This window comes from Grampus griseus (assembly GCF_964374135.1).
Source record: "Grampus griseus genome assembly, chromosome: 20".
Lineage (NCBI taxonomy): Eukaryota > Metazoa > Chordata > Mammalia > Artiodactyla > Delphinidae > Grampus > Grampus griseus.
In genome coordinates this window covers 16,265,664-16,281,773 of record NC_139014.1, presented here as the reverse complement: position 1 = coordinate 16,281,773, position 16,110 = coordinate 16,265,664, and the positions used below count along the sequence as shown (strand labels likewise).

The 16,110-nt window shown below is 58.7% G+C and overlaps 1 protein-coding gene across 1 annotated transcript in view; it reads left to right on the top strand.

The window, feature by feature from the left end:
• The window catches only part of CRHR1 (corticotropin releasing hormone receptor 1), a 50,541-nt gene extending 38,141 nt beyond the window's left edge, over positions 1-12,400 (top strand). Inside the window, exons 5-13 of the mRNA XM_082678280.1 lie at positions 6,559-6,665; positions 7,448-7,568; positions 7,776-7,929; positions 8,223-8,283; positions 10,641-10,713; positions 10,978-11,063; positions 11,287-11,422; positions 11,610-11,651; positions 12,153-12,400. Of these exons, the coding sequence (XP_082534406.1) occupies positions 6,559-6,665; positions 7,448-7,568; positions 7,776-7,929; positions 8,223-8,283; positions 10,641-10,713; positions 10,978-11,063; positions 11,287-11,422; positions 11,610-11,651; positions 12,153-12,293 (921 nt within the window). The 3' untranslated portion in view covers positions 12,294-12,400. The remainder of the gene's footprint in view (positions 1-6,558; positions 6,666-7,447; positions 7,569-7,775; positions 7,930-8,222; positions 8,284-10,640; positions 10,714-10,977; positions 11,064-11,286; positions 11,423-11,609; positions 11,652-12,152) is intronic.
• The last annotated feature ends 3,710 nt before the right edge of the window (positions 12,401-16,110 follow it).

Here is a 16,110-nt window from a genome sequence, read left to right as displayed (position 1 = left end):
GTCACCATTTTGCCAGTTTCTTAAGAGTTCTTCCAGAGGCAGTCTCTGCATAGGCAAGCAATTATGTATATATATTCTTTTTTGTTTTTCACCCAAACGTTGCCTATTATACCCTTCGTTCAACACCTTGCTTTTCTCATATAATCGTCCGTCTTGGCGATTGTTCCGTATCAGTACGTAAAGAGCATCTTCGTTCTTCTGTTTTACATTTGCATAATATCACATTGTACAGATGTTCCATAGCTTAGGTAACCAGTCTTTATTCTCATCTTTGCTTATGACAAACAGTGCCGCAGTGAATAACGGTGATGTTTGGCAGACGCATGGGCATATCTGTCGTTCTGTGTTGCTGCCACCTCCGTCCCCCTTGTCTCCTCCCCGACATCTCCACCCACCCCTTTGGCGGGTGCTGAGGAAGGTGGGAGTCATGGAGAGGGAAGAAGGAGTGAGCAGAAAGGAAAGGGCAGATGGGAGATGCCCCCAGTTGTCCAAGGGCCCCAGGCTGCTGGGGCGTGGGAGAGAGGGGCTGGTCTAGGCAGTTCCAAGAATTCCAGTGCCTAAAAGATCTAACCTGGAAGGGACCTTGGAGACCCTCCATCCCATCTCGATCTGCCTGGGGATAAGAATCATCCTGCGCGCTTGTTCAAATACAGGGCTGCACCCAACATCCGATAAACTCTCCAAGGACAACCTGGGAATCTGTATTTTTAACAAGTGCAGGGGGGAGTGTGGGGGAGGGGTGATGGGGAAAAAGTGAGAAACTCTGATCTAGGGTAACCCATTCACCTTACAGCGAGGGAGACTGAGGCCCAGAAAGGGGGAGTGACTCACACAAAGTAACACAGCCAGCGTGAGGCAGAGCCTGGACCCCGGGGCTTTGGAGGCGGCTCCCTTTGCCCAGAACCAGGGACTTGGCGTGCAGTGAGGTTGATGGTGGGAGAACAGCTCTCCCCACCTAGCACTCTGCCCATCCCCCCCCACCCCACGCATGCCTGGGTTAGCCGCTCCCCCAGGCTGCCTGGCCTCACATCACTGAGATACTGAGGCTCTGCTGTCTCCTTGTAGAAGCTGCAAAGGTAGGGCAGTGCTTAGCCCAAAAGAATGACACGCTCTTTAGTAGTTCTGCTTTGGCAGACGAAAGAGTTACTTGGGATGCAGGGCGAGAGGCTTCCTGGCATCTAATGTCACACAGGCCAGGCCGTATGGTCCACCCCAGGCCGGGTGGGTTGGCCCAGCTCCCCAGTGACCTGACCTGAGCAAAGATAGCCCCCAGGTTGCTAAGCATCTACATGGTGAGCCAACCCCAGAAGTCCAGGGCTGGGGAGGAAGGAAGTAAGGTTCCCATGTTGGGAAACGTAGTCAAACCAGAAGAGATGGGCTCAGGTAGGGCTCGGGTGGGCAACTCCTTACCTAGCACACAGCGGAGTGGGGAACTCCTTACCTAGCACACAGTAGAGGAGGCAGGGGGATGGGAAAGGCGGGTCAGTGTTGTCTGCAGCTCTTAGGACCGCAGTTCACGCCCGGAGAGGGACAGTGTCGGGGAGCACAGCTAAGGCAAGAAGCCTGCAGCCCCTCCGTCGCACCCCACCCTGCGCTTTGATCATCCTGCTGGGTCTGCAGGGCCTGAGGCTGACCGTGTGTCTCCAAGGGGAGGTCAGGTCTCCAGCCTCCTGCCTTAGGACAGACACCCCTCCCCCACCCCAGAGAAGCGGGCGTCTGTCCCCTTCTTGGACATCACCAAGCTGGAGACGTCACAGCTGCCTTCAATCTCCCTCCCTGCATTGGCGCCTCCTGAACGTCAGAGGACATTCACAGGCCCCCAAATCTCTCCTGCTCTAATTTAAGCCCCTTCCTTCTAGTTGGCTGACGGGGGACACTCAGCAGCCCCCCTTGCCCCCAACACCCTTCAAAGAATCAGGGGCAGAGGCCCTTCTCCACTCTGCAGCTCCCACCCCTTCTGCCTGGACTGGGGTCTCTCCCTCTCTCCACCAGCGGGTTGGGGGGAGAAGGCGGATTAGGGGGCACCAGCTTCTCATCAGGCCCCTCTTAGGCAGTGTAACGGGAACAGCACCGGCTTTGGAGGGGTTTGGATTCTGGTTCCAGCACATGTGCTGTGTGACCCTGGGCAGGTAGCTCAGCCTCACTAAGTCTCAGCTTCCTCGTCTGTAAAAGGCCGGAGAGCCGTTCAGTCTGCCTCCTGGGGGAGGGAGGGCGGTGTCCGCCTGCGTCTTGGCCTGTAGAGGGCGCTCCATCTATCCGCCACCCCTCGGCCTCATCACCTGAGCTCAGGGGAGGCTGTTGTGTTCACCAGGGAGGGGGGATGGTTGGGGGGGGTCACCAACCATCGGTCACCCCCGATGGGGTCACGGGCACCCCCGTTCGTCTGGTTGCAGCGCTCACCCCCACCCGGGCTGCCCCGCCCACCCTTTCCCCGGCAGCCCCCGCTGGCCACTTTGCCTAGCACTCTGGGTAATCAGTTAATTTAATTAGTGAAAATGCCATCCCCTTCTGCCAGCCCCCAGCCTCGCCAGACCCCTCCCCATTCCCAAGACTCCCCGTCCCCTCCTGGAACTACTGGGAAAGAGCAAGAGGAATGTCGCCAATTAACCGAGCAACCGATTTCTCAGCTCTGGGCCCGGACTCAGCCCTAATTAAGCATCAGCGCCCCAGGAGCTGCAGATAATGGATTCGCAGAACCACTGCCTGTGAAATGAGACTTGTGAGGGCGCCCAGAGGCCAGGCCAGGGAGGAGACCTGCCCACAGCCATCACCAGCAGGGGACAGGCCCCCAGCCGGGGAGCTTGCTCCATGCATGGCCCAGCCCCTGCAGTGACCCCCACCCCGGCACCAGCCTGCACCCTCCCCACACACACACTTGTCTCCCTCCACTGCAGAGACACCCCAAACTGCCCCAGACAGCTCTCCCGTCCCCCCACGGCTCCCTTGACACTTGCACACACTCTGCTTCCCTCCCCTACACTCTGCTGAGCTCGGAGAGCCCTGGCCTCCGGCACATCCTGGGAGGGCACACACTTTGATGGGACATAAAAGGGGCTCTGGGGGTGTGGGCTCGTGGGCCGGCGTTCACTGCTCGCAGAGGGCGTTGGTTCGACCAGGGCTTCTGGAATGCTTAGGAATCATCTGGACTTCTTGCTAAAATGAAGATTCTGACTCAGTGGATCTGGGGTGGGGCTTGAGGTTCTGCATTTCTTAAGATTCCTGCAAGCTCCTAGGTGATGCTGACGTTGCTGGTCTGGGGACCACACTTTGGGGAAGCAAGGGGCTGGAGTGCCCAGGGTGGGGTGAGGGAGTAGCTCAGGAAACCCAGGTGGAGAGGGAGAGCCTCAAAACGGGGTGGATGGGGGTGGGAGAGAGGCTGGGGCAGTGGGGACCAGGCGGGGAGAACCCATCATTGCCATCCTGAAAAGGCATCAGGACAGGTCTGACACTGCCACCACTTGGGACCAGGTGTGCCTGCAGAGAGTCTGGTCAGAATTACTTATTGGATTCTGGTCCGTGAGGGTGCAGAGGAGTGGCTTCTGCCCAGTGCCACACTGCGCCACCCTCTTCAGGGTACTTACCTGCCAGTCTCTGGTCTCCAGACTGGACAAGGACAGAGTGCTGGTCAGGTCCCCAGGGACTGGCTGTGTCCATGTGACCTTCAGGCGTCCCAGCTGCTTCTGCAGTTAACGGTGGCTTTCTCTCAGGAGGTCACCGACTGTCTCTCAGGGTGTCACTGGGTGTCTCTTAGGATGTTGCCGGCTGTTCTTTCCGGGTATCGTTGAACACCCCTCAGGGTATCACTGACCGCCTCTTGCGGGTGACTGGCCATCTCTCCTGGTGATGCCGGTCATCTCGGGATGGCACTGCCACCTCTCCAGCAGTCTTCTCAGGCTCTTGCGGCACCGTAACCCCCCAGCTGCCTTGCATCAGGCTGATGTGGCAGCTGAGAAGCAGGGCTGGGAGCCAGCCTGGGCCCTGCAGCTCAAGGAGTCAGGCAAACGTGGTCCCCTGCATGGTTCGGTCCAATTCTCCCCGCTCAGCCTCAGTGGAGAAAACCCCTCATGAGCCCCCCACCTCCCCGTAGAAGCTCCCTGAGAACTCTGGGCCCAGGACGAAGACAGTGCTTCTGTTCTCGGTCCTTGCTTATCCCCCAAGAAATGCACCGCGGGAACAGAGGAAGGAGGGTCTTTAAGGCCACGCAGACCTGGATGCCGATGCTGGGCCGATTATGCAGCCCCTTCACCTGGAGAAACGGGGACAGAAGGACACTCTCAGAGGGCAGTTGTAGGAAAGAAAAGCAGTGATGTCTGTAAAGCCCCTGGTGCAGTGCCCGGCATACAGTCGGTGCTTAATAAATGACTCATGCCACCCCAGACCAGAGGACCCCGGCTCGGCCTGCTGTGGGGAGCAGTGAAGGGCCTCCCTGCACACTCTGCTCATCTTGCCCACCTGGGCCTGTGTGTGAAGCTGGGGCATCACACCGTTCTGGGCTCCACAGACTCTGCCATTACCCAGGGGCTTCGCAGCATGGATTTGTGGAAAATTTAATAAGAGGAAATTAAATGTCAGTTCCAGACAGGCGGGATGTGTGCATATCTGCTGGAGTCTCTGGACTTGGCATCTACCGCCAGGCACTCAGAGATGCTACCCCGCCGCCCCCCACGTTTATTTGATGGCAATGAATACCCTCTGCCCCTCCCGCCCTCTCTCCCCACTGCCATTTACACCTCGCTGGGTCTCAGCGCTCCAGAGCCTGAGCTGCTAATGTGATTTCCTGTCATGTTCCTGAAAGCTTCTTCCAGGAAAACCAGCCCCTAGAACAGAGCTGCCTGGGCCTCAGAGCTTCTTCGGTGAGGATACCCCTTCAGAAGGGGGAGAGCGGGGGCTGGGAGAGCAGGGGAGCGAGGGCCTCACCCCTTCTCAGATGCCTGTTAGGTGTCCTGCTTCAGAGGTGCACCTCTTGTCCTTGGGTGGGTGAGTTTAGGCCTCAGTTTCCTCATCTGGAAGATAGGTAGGGCTGGACTTGATCCCTTGGGACCAGTTCTGATGCCCGTGGATTCTGTAATTCCGACAGGAGGGTCCACGGAGAGCCAGGAGCTCCGGTGGCTCTGAAAGGGTGCACAAAGTCTCCTGCGAGCTTATCTTGTTCTCAATACTTGCCAGTTTCCGGGCATCATCATGCCCGTGCCCCACCCCAGAACCTGGAAAGGGTGAGGGAGGCAGGGGTTACCAGGGACCCTCCCCTCGCAAAAGCCAGTGCCTTTCCAACATCCATTTTTCCTTCCTGCACTCGACACACAGTTCCCAGCGCTCCACCGTGTGCCACCCTCTGGCTCTTTAGCCCCTGCCCTCTTGGGACCTACAAAAGGGTGAAGGGGGCCTTTGCTCTCACGGGGTCAGGAGTCTGCAGAGAGCTGGGCCCTGGAGACCCCAGTCCACCATCATGGGGTCGGGACCCGTCTTCTGCCTCAGCATCTTGTCAATCTGCACATGAAGGTGAGAGGTGGTTTGAAGCTGAGTGACCTTGGATGAGTCCGCGTACTTTGGGGCCTGTTTCTCTGCAAAATAAGGTACAGACCCCCTACTGGCTCTTCCCCCAGTGTTGCCTTGAGGGTTTGAGAAGATAACAGATAGGAAAATACTCTGTAGGGAATTCCCTGGCGGTCCAGTGGTTAGGACTCCTAGCTTTCATCACTACCGAGGGCCCGGGTTCAATCCCTGGTCGAGGAACTAAGATCCTGCAAGCCGCGCAGCGCGGCCAAAAAGAAAAAAAAAAGGAAAGAAAATACTCTGTAAGCGGGAGGGCTTCCACACTCATGGAGCGAACTTTGATTGGAAAGGGGCCTGCCGCGTTTCCCAGCTTCCATCAGTGTATGAAATGAATTAAGTAATAACATTGGGAACTTTGTTTTAGTCCTGGGAGAGGACCCCACTGACTTCAAGCAGACCCCCTGGGCCAGGGGTGGGACCCGGGAAGCAAGTCAGAGAGCCTAGAGAGGTTGTTTATGGTTTCTAATGGTTCTGTGGACGCTAACCCACGGCAACGGCCCTTCCCCCTCCTCGCTGAGAGGAGCGGGCCTCAACTGCAGGGAGGGATTTAGGGGTGATGGAGAGCATGGTGGCTCAACTCAGAAACGGGAGGAGGAGAGAAGTCCTAGAGGGTTGGTCTGCACCACAAGGGCCACCTGGTGTTGGGACTGAATGGAAACGTGAACGTGAGAGAACATCCGTGAGCCGTGCATGTGTGTTTGTGCGCACAGGGTGGGGAACCCTATGTGATATGGAGATTCAAGTTAACTGACAATTTTCCCACAGCACGGAGCAGTGCACAGAGCATGGGATTGGGGGACAGACAGACAGACATAGACTCAGATTGGACGGCACTGCTCTAGGACAACACCTCACGCATAGCAGGGGCTCCGGAAGGGACAACTATTGTTATCATGGTCCACTTTGTCCCAGGCACCTGTGGGGGTGGGCTGTCCCGGCACATCCAGTGGGCACAGGGGCACAGCTGTGAAGGAGCCTCACCTCTGCCCCTCTCTTCTGCCTCAGAAGAAGAGCAAAGTACACTACCACGTTGCCGTCATCATCAACTACCTGGGCCACTGCATCTCCCTGGTAGCCCTCCTGGTGGCCTTTGTCCTATTTCTGCGGCTCAGGTGAGGAGACCCTGGCACTGTCCCCCGCCACCCCCCCCCAAGCCTTGAGCAGCGGGGAGAAGTAAGATACAGGAGGCAGCGGTGGGCTGGAGGAGTCCAGCTCCCTCACCTCAGTGGGAGCAGGTGACAGATATAGATGTCCCAGGTCCCTTGGAACCTCTGGCAGGGTCACTTCTGCAACCCTGCCCAGTGACTGCAGAGGGGAGGGGGATGGCCAAAGCCCAGGCTCACCTGTGTCACCCACACCCAGGCCGGGCTGCACCCATTTGGGAGACCAGGAAGGTGGAGCCCACTTTGGGTTTGAAGCTGCCTGGGCCCAGCACAACTGCCAAGGATGCAGGTGGCGGTGCCAGCCAGGTCTGTGCCAGGAATGGGGGCTGCCAGCAGGGGCTGAGCATCAGGGCTGAAAGCTGGGAGGGAGGCCTATTGCTGCAGGCCTTTTATGTTTTCTGAGCCTCAAACTTGGAGCTACAGGGAGGGAAGAGTGCTCATGGGAGAAGGGGCGTCCCTAGCAGCCAGCAGCCCCTGGTCCCTGCAGCATTGGCCATGTGGCAGGCTCTGCCCCGGAGCTTAGGTCTGGGTGGGCCACAGTTAGGAAGGGGCCTGTGGGACGTCAGGAGAGCCGCCGCTGCCGCCTCCCAGTGTGACTTAGTCAGCCCGCCCCGCTCGGAGCCTCGGTTTCCGCATTCATGCATCTGGGCTGGAGTGACGCTGGTGACCTAGCCGTCATCTCCTCTCTCCTCCTCTTCCGCCTGTCGCCCACCCTCCCCTGCCGCCCACAGGAGCATCCGGTGCCTGAGAAACACCATCCACTGGAACCTCATCTCGGCCTTCATCCTGCGGAATGCCACGTGGTTCGTGGTCCAGCTCACCATGAGCCCGGAAGTCCACCAGAGCAACGTGGTGTGTCCTGGAGGGGCAGGCCCAGGGTCAGGGGAGGGGTCTGGGTGGGGCTGCCTTTGCAGAGGAGGGACCAGAGCCAGGCCTTGGAGCCCACAGCACAGGAGTGGACCCTGGGGGGTGCCCCATCCTGCCGGGAGGAGGCCCCAGGCTGCTCCCTCCCATCCCCCCTCCCTGGTTAACCGTCACCTCTGATGGCGCGGGCGGCAGGGCTGGTGCAGGCTGGTGACAGCCGCCTACAACTACTTCCACGTGACCAACTTCTTCTGGATGTTTGGCGAGGGCTGCTACCTGCACACAGCCATCGTGCTGACTTACTCCACCGACCGGCTGCGCAAGTGGATGTTCATCTGCATCGGCTGGGGTGAGCGGGCCAGCCCCCCGCCCTGACCCGCCGTCCTCTCCCCACCCACACTCAGACCGGCCGGCTGAGGGCCTGAGACTGAGGCCGGGTTAGGGTGGTGGGGTGTGCACACAGCCCTCCGCCGCTACCTGGGGGGCAGGGACGATGGGAACATCTTAAAGGAGGCATGGTAGGCCAGTGAGTACCTGGGGAGGCCCTGCCCGCCTCTAGGCCCTGGGCTGCGCTGGGGTCTTCCAGGCCTGCATCCCCCAGACTCCACCGACAGGCCCTGTGACAGCCGGTCTCTCCCCCAGGTGTGCCTTTCCCCATCATCGTGGCCTGGGCCATTGGGAAGCTGTACTACGACAATGAGAAGTAAGTCACCTCTTCTTCACTGTCCTCAGGGCCCCCTGAGCCCCGAGATCCAGGCTTCCAGCCCCGCTCTGCCTGATGCTCCTCAGGGACCTTCAGCCATGTCACCTTCCCTGTCAGGGCCACAGTTTCTTCATCCACATAGGGAGGGTGCTGGAGGTCAGATTCAAACTGAGTCTCCCTAACAGTGTTCTGCCTGAGGTGGGGCTGGACGGGCAGGTCCAGGCTCTTTTGTCTGTCTCGGGCTTTCACCACAGGCAGAACAACCTAAAGGTTACTGGCAGTCCCTGGAGCCCAGCCACCCAGGTTCTGAACTGTGGCTCCCATCATTAAGTAGCTTTATGACCTTGGGCTAGTTACTACAGTGTGCCTCAGTTTCCTCATCTGTAAAATGGGCATCCTCATAATAGTGCCTCCCTCAAAGTGTGAGGATGACATGAGTTAATATATGTTAAGCATTTAGAATAGAGTCTGGCACATAGTAAATGTCATATAAATGTTTTCTATTAATAAAGACTTGTTTTAACAAACGATTCCATTGATTTAATAGGAACTGATCCAGACAATCTCAGACTCCTTCCAGCTCTAAAGTCCTGAGGGGCTGTTCTTAAGTGGAAGTAGGTGTTCCCAATCACCCCTGAAAACTGCACGTCCGCTGCAGTGGTTCTCAGCCTTGGCTTGGGTTAGAATCACGCAGGAAGCTTTAAAAAGTACCGATGCCCAGGTCTGACCTCCAGAGAGTTGGATGTTATTGGTCTGGAGTGTGGCCTGGGCACCAGGATTTTTTAAACCTGCCCAGGTGATTCTAATATGAAGCTAAGATTGAGAACCACTGAAAAAGAGAGGCAGAAAAAGTGGACATAGATGGCCAGGGGAGGTGCCAGGATCTTCTTTGCCAAAGTGGCCTCAGGAACCCACTGTCTGGCCGGGGTTCCAGGCGGCCTCCATCACCATGGCTCTTCCTCTCCACCCCTGACAAGGAGCCTGGAAAATTATATTCACGTTTAGGAAGGATCGAGGTGATCCCTCCTGACTCCGGACCAGCCTGGCTGGCGCTCTCTGCATTTGCACAGCTGGTGGTATGGGGACCTGAACTGGGAGTGGGGGGGCAGCTGACAAGCAGGACTGAGGGCTTGGCAGTGATTCCAGAATGGAGGCCAGGGTCTCAGAACAGGAGCATTGTAAATCCTGGGCGATGGAGCCTGTGCCTGCAGGTGTGAAGGTGAGTACAGGGAAGGGAGAACAGGTTTCCAAAAGCTGCGCAGTGTGTGCGTCTGGGCGCATCTTGGAGCAAAAAGGGTGGCTGAGCACAGAGGAAGGTTGGTCTGAGCGTCTCTGGAGCTCCACCTTGTGGTAAGATTCTGACACTGCAGCAGAAGGGATTCAGGTGTGAGACCTGAGAGAGACTGCAGGCTCTGGGGCCAAGGACTGGACCTGGCCCCAGGACAGCTTGCGTTTGGTCTGCCTCGTGTTTTTTGAAAACTTGAATTGCTTCCAAACTTTGAAAAAGTCAAGAGGTTTCACATAAAAATCTCAGTTTAGGGCTTCCCTGGTGGGTCAGTGGTTGAGAGTCTGCCTGCCGATGCAGGGGACGCGGGTTCGTGCCCCGGTCCGGGAAGATCCCACATGCCGCGGAGCGGCTGTGCCCGTGAGCCGTGGCCGCTGAGCCTGCGCGTCCGGAGCCTGTGCTCCCCAGCGGGAGAGGCCACAGCAGTGAGAGGCCCGCGTACCGCAAAAAAAAAAAAAAAAACTCAGTTTATTGTTTATGGAAGCAAGCTGAGATCTAAGTACTGCGGATCTGCATGCCCGAGGGTCCATCGTCTCTGCACAAGGACATGGGACTTCCTATGTGCCTCATCCCAACCCACACCCCGAGCTCCCTAGATCTTGCTGGAGGGAAGCTCAAGAAGACGAAAAGCAAGTCTGCCTCTCACGACAGGTGGAACCTGTAGAGTCTCTGCCTCTGGGTCGTTCAGGCTGCCATTAAACAAATTCAGAGATTGTTAGCTACTGAGCGTCACTGCATGACATGTACAGGGCAAGGCCCCCCTCGTGGGCATGCACCAGAGACACAGTGGGGACTGAGGCGAGCAGTGTGTGTTGGACCCATGCCCGTTCTATTCAGTGGTCTTTTCCCCAATCCCCCTCCCTGCCACAGTGCCTGCTTCCAGCTTTACATCTCAAAGGACGCTATCCATTCTGCAGATGGAAAGCTATCTTGACCTTCTGCTGGGGTTGGAATTGGGGCACCCAGATCCTGGGTTTTGGCTCCAGTCCTGGCCTGACCAAGCCCTGTTCCTCCCTCATGCCACTGAACTGGACCCAGGTGACCCTCTCCTCTCACCTCTGTGGCCCTCTAGGTGCTGGTTTGGCAAAAGGCCTGGGGTGTACACGGACTACATCTACCAGGGCCCCATGATCTTGGTCCTGCTGGTAAGAACTTGGGTAGGGGGACAGGAGAGAGGGGCTCAGTGGGGAGGGGCAAGCAAGGCTTACAGTGGACTAAAAGGATCCCTCTACCTAGAAGTGGCGGGCAGAGGGCCAGGAATATATAAGGGCTCATGAAGGTAGAGGGAGAGCAGCAAGGGGGCAGAGAGCAGACCTGGGACAGCTGAATCCCTGCCCTGTCCCCCACCTTCCCTCCAGCATCTTGCACACACCCATGCCCAGGCCATCCCACCGTGTGTCAAATTACAGATCAATTTCATCTTCCTTTTCAACATCGTCCGCATCCTCATGACCAAACTCCGGGCATCCACCACGTCTGAGACCATCCAGTACAGGTAACCCGACCCGCCACCCCCACCCGTGGGGCGCTTCAGAGATCCCAGCCTCGGGCCTGGGGTGTCCCCCCAGGCCTGAGAGTCCCTCCTGAAACCCCAGCTCCCCTTGGGGAGCTGCTACAGCCCTCCCCCAGACCCGGTCCTTCTCACCAAGCCAGAGGCCCCAGCCCCCTCCCGGGTGGGCTGTGACTCTGGGCCTCCCCCCCTACCTGCCCCACCCCAGGAAGGCTGTGAAGGCCACCCTGGTGCTGCTACCCCTCCTGGGCATCACGTACATGCTGTTCTTCGTGAACCCCGGGGAGGACGAGGTCTCCCGGGTCGTCTTCATCTACTTCAACTCCTTCCTGGAATCCTTCCAGGTACAGCCGTCCCCCACCCCAGCCCCTCGCTCCAGCCCTGACTGCCCCCTGCACCTCTTCGGGTGGGAACTCTTCCAGGCAGGGGCCTGGAGAAGTGGGAGGCTGGGGACAGAAAGGGGTCAGCCCCGAAGCTGGATGGGGCCGCACCTGCCCCCGTGCCTTGACCCACCTTCTCCCTCCACGCCAGGGTTTCTTCGTGTCTGTGTTCTACTGCTTCCTCAACAGCGAGGTAAGGACCTGGGGCCCCAGGACTCGGGACGGCAGGAGGCCTGCTGGGACCAGACTGTCCGTAGCCTCCTCCTGCCCGAGGTGGCAAGCCCACTTCTTTGCTCTCATAGGCAGTAGGTGTGGGAGCCAGAAGCCGGGGCTCCAGTCTCATCCATGAGTCTGTGAAATGGGCTGTTGAAAACCAGGAAGCGGAGCCCTGGGACAAGGGGTGTATGTAGGTTGAGGGCAGGAGGTGTGTATGGGTTGAGGGTAGAGATTCTTCACGGCAAAGGCCATATGACACCTTTGGGTGGCTTTGAGAAAGGTACCCCTTGCTCAGAACGCTTGAGAAAATTGTCCTAACAAATATGCGAAGCAACAATGTTGATGATGTGAATGTTGCCACCTCCGACGTGGCCCCCTGTGCACGGCTCCCCTGTACAGCTGCTTGTGGAAGCCCTGGGGGAGGGAGGGGGGTCCTGAAACCCCGGCTCAGACCTTGTGCTCTGCTCTGTGCCCACAGGTCCGCTCTGCCATCCGGAAGAGGTGGCACCGATGGCAGGACAAGCACTCGATCCGCGCCCGCGTGGCCCGCGCCATGTCCATCCCCACCTCCCCCACCCGTGTCAGCTTTCACAGCATCAAACAGTCCACAGCAGTCTGAGCTGGAGGGCCGTGGAGTGGCCCCCAAGATCCACGGCTGGGGAGATGGTCGCCGGGCTCAGCTGGCCGCCCTGTCTGTGGAGGGGACCAGCTCTCTCCCACACCCTGTGCCCCCAGGAGCAGCTGGCTGGCACTGAGAGCCCGGGAGGCCCCTCCCGCACCCCCAGCCGAGCAGGAGTTCCAGGCCTCTGAGAGCAGTCTGGGCCACGGGATGAATGGAAGATAACCTATAGGCCTGCGCCGGGCCCAGGGCCTCTGGCTCCCCTTTGCCCCAAGAATGGAACAGAAACGGAGTGGAGATGGAGAGCAGGGAATCCAAAGCAGCATGTGGGTCCCTCCAAGAGGTGTTTGCGTCCAGAGCACAAGATGGCAGCCCATTGGAGACCCCGGGATGTCCTCAGCGACTGTGCGGGGCCATCCACTCCTCCAGGAGCATCATGGGAAACTCTTGTGACAGCGTTCAAGCCACCGTGATGATGCCTCCAGGCCTTAGCAGTGCTTTCCAACACCACTGGGAACCAAGGCCATGTTGTCAGAAGCCCTGCAGACATTGTTAGAAATCAGGTGGCATCAGACATCAGGCCACGTCACCGAAACCCTCCCAAGCCACCGGAAATTCATGTGACCCTGTGGCACTGCCACCAGAAACGCCCTGCCTCGCTGCCTTGCACCCTTGGACCTTTACTACCCCACAGCCCACATGGGTTCCCCCTCCTTAACCTCCTGCCCCAGGTGTCTCCCCCTTCGTGAGATGATGGGGAGGTGGGAGGGTGACAGAGTGTCCTTGAGCAAAAGCCAGTGTGTGCCCCAGCCAAAGCCAGCCTCCCTTTGAGGGGCAGAGAATACTGGGGGCCACCCAGCCTGCTGTTTTCGGTGACCTGGCCTCTGGGGCAACCCCTCTGCTGGTCAAAGGGACCCTGTGGCCCTTGGATGACCTCATTGGGAAGCATCATTAGCTAAGCAAAGATAGAAGAGGGTGGGGCACTCAGCCCCTCTCTGCCTCAAGTTCCCCAGAGCAGGACAAGTGGCTCCTGGGGCAACCAGCCAGCTGACCGCTTACACCCCTGGTAAGGACCCAGCCACATCCAGAGATACTGGACAGCCGGAGCAGGGCTTTGGGGGAGTGGGGCTGGGAGATGGGGGTGGCTAGTGTAAATAATAATGTTTATCTTTCAACCAGCACTTGTGGAGCCTGGTATGTGCTAGGGCTGGGTAGGGAGGGTACCCCAAAGAAATGGAGGCCACTTCCAGCCTTAGGGTCACCGTGTGGTTGGGGAACCAGTGGCACTCAGACACACGCCAATGATGGGGCGCTAGGGGAGCCCCTGAGGTCCAGGAGAGGACTTAGGAGAAGGGCATGGGTCTGCGGGGACCAGGTAAGAGCAGCTTTTGTAAGGGGGCGAGTCGTAGGGAGAAGGTGGCGGACACCACGGGCCGGGCACAGCTTGAGCACAGGTGAGTCAGTGGGACCAGACCGAAGTGTGTCCCAGCCCCAGGGGAGGAGATAAGCTGGGAACAGGAAGGAATTAGGAAGCAGGGGAGGCCGAACAGGCTTGAATGCTGTCTTAGCATGGAAACCCCAGAAGCATACCAAGAAACAAGGCTTCGAGAGCCAACTCCAGGGTAGGGGCGCACACGCCCACCACCATGGGCAGCTGCAGGCAGTCCTGCTGCGGAAGCTGGGAGAGCCGGCTGGGACCCACACCTGCGTCGTCCCACCTGAGGGGCGAGGGATGTGTATCCACCAGCTCCTGGGGGACAGTAAATCCCTGCACCTCCTGCGGAGTCCGGGAGCGTGCCGGGCACAACGTGGGCCACGTCCTCGGGGCAGGAGGTGGTTGGGGCACAGACGCTCCACCCAACACACTCAGGCCCGGGCCTTGCCTCTGAGTCTCTGACCCGGAAAGAGGGCCACGCAGGGGTGTGTGTGTATGCACGAGTGCATGCGCACACGTGCAGACGGGTGCGTGTGCTATCAGGACACCAGGACAGACAGATGACCGCGGTGCTGGGAGCCCCGCAGCTTCGACTGGGGCAGGGGAGGTCCAGCGGGTGAGGATCTGACTGCTCCCCGAGGGAGGAGCTGGGGGTGTCCCTGAAGGCCATTGTGGGGTACCCTGCTCTGCTAACTCCCCAAGCGCTGTCCCCTTAAGGAGGGAGATGGGGGGACCAGCTGAGCAGAGGAAGCCATGAGAATAGGACCAGGGACACCAAGACGGAGATATGCTGACAGCTTCCAGAGCAGCTGGGGTGGGACAGCCACACAAAGGGTCCTAGCTGACAAGGGGGACCAGAAGTGACTTGAGTCTCAAATGGCCACAAGTGAGGCACCTTTCTCAACATTGCCTTCCACCCAATGAAGGAGAAGTGAGAAAGCAAGGCATTTCATGGACAATGTTGGGATGTGGGGGTCTGGGGGCATCCCAAGGACAGAGGAGCCTGAGATGGGCTGGGGGCGACTGTGAGGGGGTTTTATAGGCAAGGGGTCTTGAAGGGGCCAAGCTGGGGCGGTGCCCCTGTTCCTGCTTGTGCCTCCGGGCTGTTTTAGCTGATGGGCACCCTTTGCATGCCTACTGTGCTCTCAGCTCCGTGGGCGGGGGCAGGCGAGCAGCACCCCCAGGATGTACGCCACACAGGCTGCAAAGCTCAGAGCTGCCGGCTCTGGAAGGTCGTGGGAGGACATCCAAGGCGAGGCTGGGGCTCATCACAGAAGCCGCAAGGGGTCCCTGGGCCGTGGGCGCTGTTTCAGGTGAACCTCAGGATCCCTCTCGTCCAGAAACTGGAAGGGTGGAGGGGCTGCTGCAGCACAGCCGGAAACAACTGGGCTGCAAAGAACCGCAGCCCCTCCTGCCAGGGGCAGGTGTGCCGAGTTTAACCCTTCCATGGGCTGCAGGGCAGGAGTCAAGGCAGGCCCCCGATGGGATTTCTGAGTCATTCTGCCCCGAGCTTCGACTTGTGGGTGGGTGGGAAGGGAGGTCCCTTGGGGCTGTGGCTGTGTGATGGGCCAACAGACACACATGTCACCCCAGTGTGGGAAGGGGCCGAGCAGCTGCAGGGTGGAGATCACTGCGGGACAGGCCCCTCTCTCAAGCTGGGAAGAATTTTTCTCCATGCCACACTCAGAGGCTGCAGTTCCCTAAAAGTTCCCCCACCTGAGCCCTTTTCTCCTTGGGTCCCTCCCTCATGGGCACAGATCACCAGCACAGGAAAAACCACCCTGTGGGGTTTGGGTTTTCCAGTTCTGGCTCCCCCCTCCTTGAGTGTGAAGCTATAGCCCCTGCCTTGGGGTCCTCGGCTTCCCCCGCAAGGCCTCCTCAGTCCCCCTGCTGCTGATGGGACCCAGACTGGGACCCTGACAGACACCCTGGGACCGGAAGTCAGGGCAGAGGGTGCAGATCGAGGAGGGAGGGAGGTTTTGGAATCCAGATAATAATTAATTGAGGACATTTGTAGATTGCTTTGCAATCCACAAAATCCTTTATAGCATTCACGGAAGTAGGGAACAGAACCAGCCCATTTTACAGCCGAGAAAACTGAGGCCAAGCGACTCCCCTGAGATCAAAGGTCTCTGGCTCCAAATCCAGGCCTCTTTCTACCCCATCAGTTGACTGAAGTCACTGGGCTTGGGTTTGGGGAGGGCAGGACTGATAAAGCAGCTCTGGAGGGAGGGGACAGCAAGGAGGCCTCGGGGATTCAGATCGGGGCCGTGTCCCAGGCAAAGATGAAACCGGCCCAAAGACGGCCCGGCCAGTGTCTGGCTGCTGAGCCCAGCTGGGTGGGAGCGATGAGGGTTCTGTATATCCGGCAACCCCTTCCCC